Raw genomic sequence first — 2661 nt, forward strand, 5'->3', positions numbered from 1 at the left:
GCCCACACAACCGCAAACAGTTCCAAGGTCTGCAAAGAGTCGTTTGTCTGAGCTTGTAATATTTGATGTTTCCATTGTTGCCCTTCCTTCCAGGTTATAGCAGCAGTTTTTGACCGGCGACCAGCATCTGTGAAAGCCGTGAGTGCTTCTGGGAGGGGCTGCTCTGAACGTTTAGGCCTGACGAGCCAATTCTTGTTCTCCATCCATAAAAGGACGGCCGATGTCAGCGGTTTGACGATCAATGCTGCTCCATCCTTGAGCAGCGCCGCTTGCAGCTCCTCCGAGTTTTGTAGATACCACTCTAAGTCCGCCTGCTTCATGGGTACCCAGATGGTACTGGGGGGGGTGCCATCGATTTGCATGACGCGGCGCCAGCCCTTCTTTATCAGTTCTGCTAGGGTAACAACTTTTTCCTGCACTGTTCGTCGTGGTTGCAGTGGGGGGGCTACCCATTCTAGTACGATGGTGTCCTGTTTCTCCCCCGTTTTTATTTTTTGCTGAGTTAAAGCAGCCATAAGGTGTTGCTCGCCACACAGAACAGTCAAGTCTATGGGTCGGTCAGCAATTCGCCGATGCGTAGATCGTTCTGCGACAAGGTTCGCGATTCGTTGTAGCACTTCTTTCTGCTGTGGCGTCAGACTTACTGGCGTGGCGGGATCGGTCCCCTTTAACAGGGGACGTAGCTGATTTAATAACTCATTCGGTATTCCTACAACGGGGCGAAGCCATTGGAGATCCCCTAAGAGTTTCTGAGCATCATGCAGGGTGCGGAGTTCAAGGTGTATTGACAGCTTTTGAGGACTGATGGTGGCTTCGGTTATACGCCAACCTAAGTAGTGCCAAGGATTCGTTTCTTGCACCTTTTCTGGTGCTATCATCAAACCTTGGCATTTAAGTTGCTCAGCTAGCTCTTCTTTCTGTGCCGGGGAAAAAGGAAATGGTTGTGCTAACAAGATATCGTCCATATAATGGTAAATGAGAGTAGTCTTCCAGCTCTGATGAAGCGGCTGTAGGGCAGTGTCAACATAAATTTGACATAGGGTGGGCGAGTTCCGCATGCCCTGCGGCAAGACTGTCCACTCAAACCGCTGGTCAGGTCGCTCGCGATTGAGTGCAGGCAGGGTGAAAGCGAACCGCTGCTTGTCGTCGTCATGCAAAGCGATAGTAAAGAAACAGTCCTTTAAATCCACAATAAGTAGGTGCCAACCTTCGGGTATCATGGCTGGGTTGGGTAGACCGGGCTGTAATGCTCCCATGTCAAACATTTGTTTGTTGACTGCCCGCAGGTCGTGAAGTAATCGATACTTCCCCGACTTCTTTTTGATTACAAAAATAGGTGTATTCCAGGGACTGGTCGAGAGTCGCAGATGACCCTGAGAAAATTGTTCTTGTACAAGCTTATGCGCTTGTTCTAGACTTTCCCTCTTTAACGGCCACTGCTCAATCCATACAGGAGTGTCTGTTTTCCATTTGAGCGGGATCGGGAAAGTCCAAGCAATGGCTGTCCCTAAAAAGGGGCTTCAGTGGTCAGGACCACTCCCATTTGCGCGAGTATATCTCGCCCTACCAGGGCTTGCACCCCTTCAGGGAGTGGTATAATTGAAGCACAACAGTTAACTACTTTTCCCTCTATAGTCCATTGGAGGAGGGGCGACTTCCGGGCTAGAGTCAATCCTCCGACTCCAGCTACCGTGGCGCTGGTGGTACGTGATGGCCAGTGGAACGGCCAATGGCGTTCACTGATAATGGAGACATCCACGCCTGTGTCCAGTAAGGCAATGAGTGAGATCACCTGTCCTGCATGCTGTACTGAAACTCTTCGCCGGGGCCATTGTTGCAGTCCGATAGTCAAAAAGGCTGCCTGGTTTGTTGATCCAAATGCACCACTTCCCCTTGGTGCCATCTGCGCGGGGGCTAGCGATTCAGTTAGGTGAGGCAACGGAATTAACTGAGCAATTTTAGAGCCTTTGGCAACAAAAAGAGGCGGAAACAGTGTCTGTGCCATTATCTGTATTTCTCCTTGAAAGTCTTTGTCAATCAGTCCCACTAACACGGTGAGGCCTAACATTGTGGCGGAAGAGCGGCCGATTAACAATGCTCCAACAGCTTGGTTGTTCACTAAAATAGGTCCATGTATGCCAGTTGCAATCCGCGTGGGTCTAGAGTCAAGCAGGGTGCAGTCTACTGCTATTGCCAGGTCCAATCCAAGGCTCCCGCTGGTGGCGGGTTGGAGGAGAAAGGGTTGGACGCTGCGTTGGCTGCAAATGGGTTGTGGGTTGCTGCTGGATAGGCGGCCGCATTTTTTGTCAATGCGGGGCGGTCCTTCCCGCTGTTCATCCCGTTTCCCGGCCCGCCACGTTTCCAGGCGGCTTCAGCGTGAGTATCGGAGTTGCACCTTTTACACCGGACTGATCTGGCTCTGCACTCTCTTCTCAGGTGCCCTGCCAGACCGCAGCGGAAACACCGGAGACGGATGGGTCCACGCGAGGGTGACCAGGCCGCCGGAGCTTGTAAAGGTGCAAGGGCTGCCATAATCTGACTATGCGAGGATTGCGTATGCTCTTGTAAGCTTTTTCCTAACTCCCTCACAGCCTCAGCTAACATTGCTTGTGGTCCCACTGGCACCTGCGCCATCCTCTCTAATCCTTCTTCAATGGACCA

General features: G+C 51.7%; 1 protein-coding gene across 1 annotated transcript in view; it reads right to left on the reverse strand.

The window, feature by feature from the left end:
* LOC104283618 (endogenous retrovirus group K member 18 Pol protein-like) overlaps positions 1-2068 on the reverse strand; it is a 3213-nt gene extending 1145 nt beyond the window's left edge. Inside the window, exons 1-2 of the mRNA XM_009881818.1 lie at positions 1612-2068; positions 122-1501 (exon numbers count right to left, since the gene is read on the reverse strand). Coding sequence (XP_009880120.1) covers positions 122-1501; positions 1612-2068 — 1837 coding nt within the window. The remainder of the gene's footprint in view (positions 1-121; positions 1502-1611) is intronic.
* Between the last annotated feature and the right edge of the window lie 593 nt (positions 2069-2661).

The sequence above is a fragment of the Charadrius vociferus genome, unplaced genomic scaffold (genome assembly GCF_000708025.1).
Source record: "Charadrius vociferus isolate BGI_N301 unplaced genomic scaffold, ASM70802v2 scaffold83, whole genome shotgun sequence".
Taxonomy (NCBI): Eukaryota; Metazoa; Chordata; class Aves; order Charadriiformes; family Charadriidae; genus Charadrius; species Charadrius vociferus.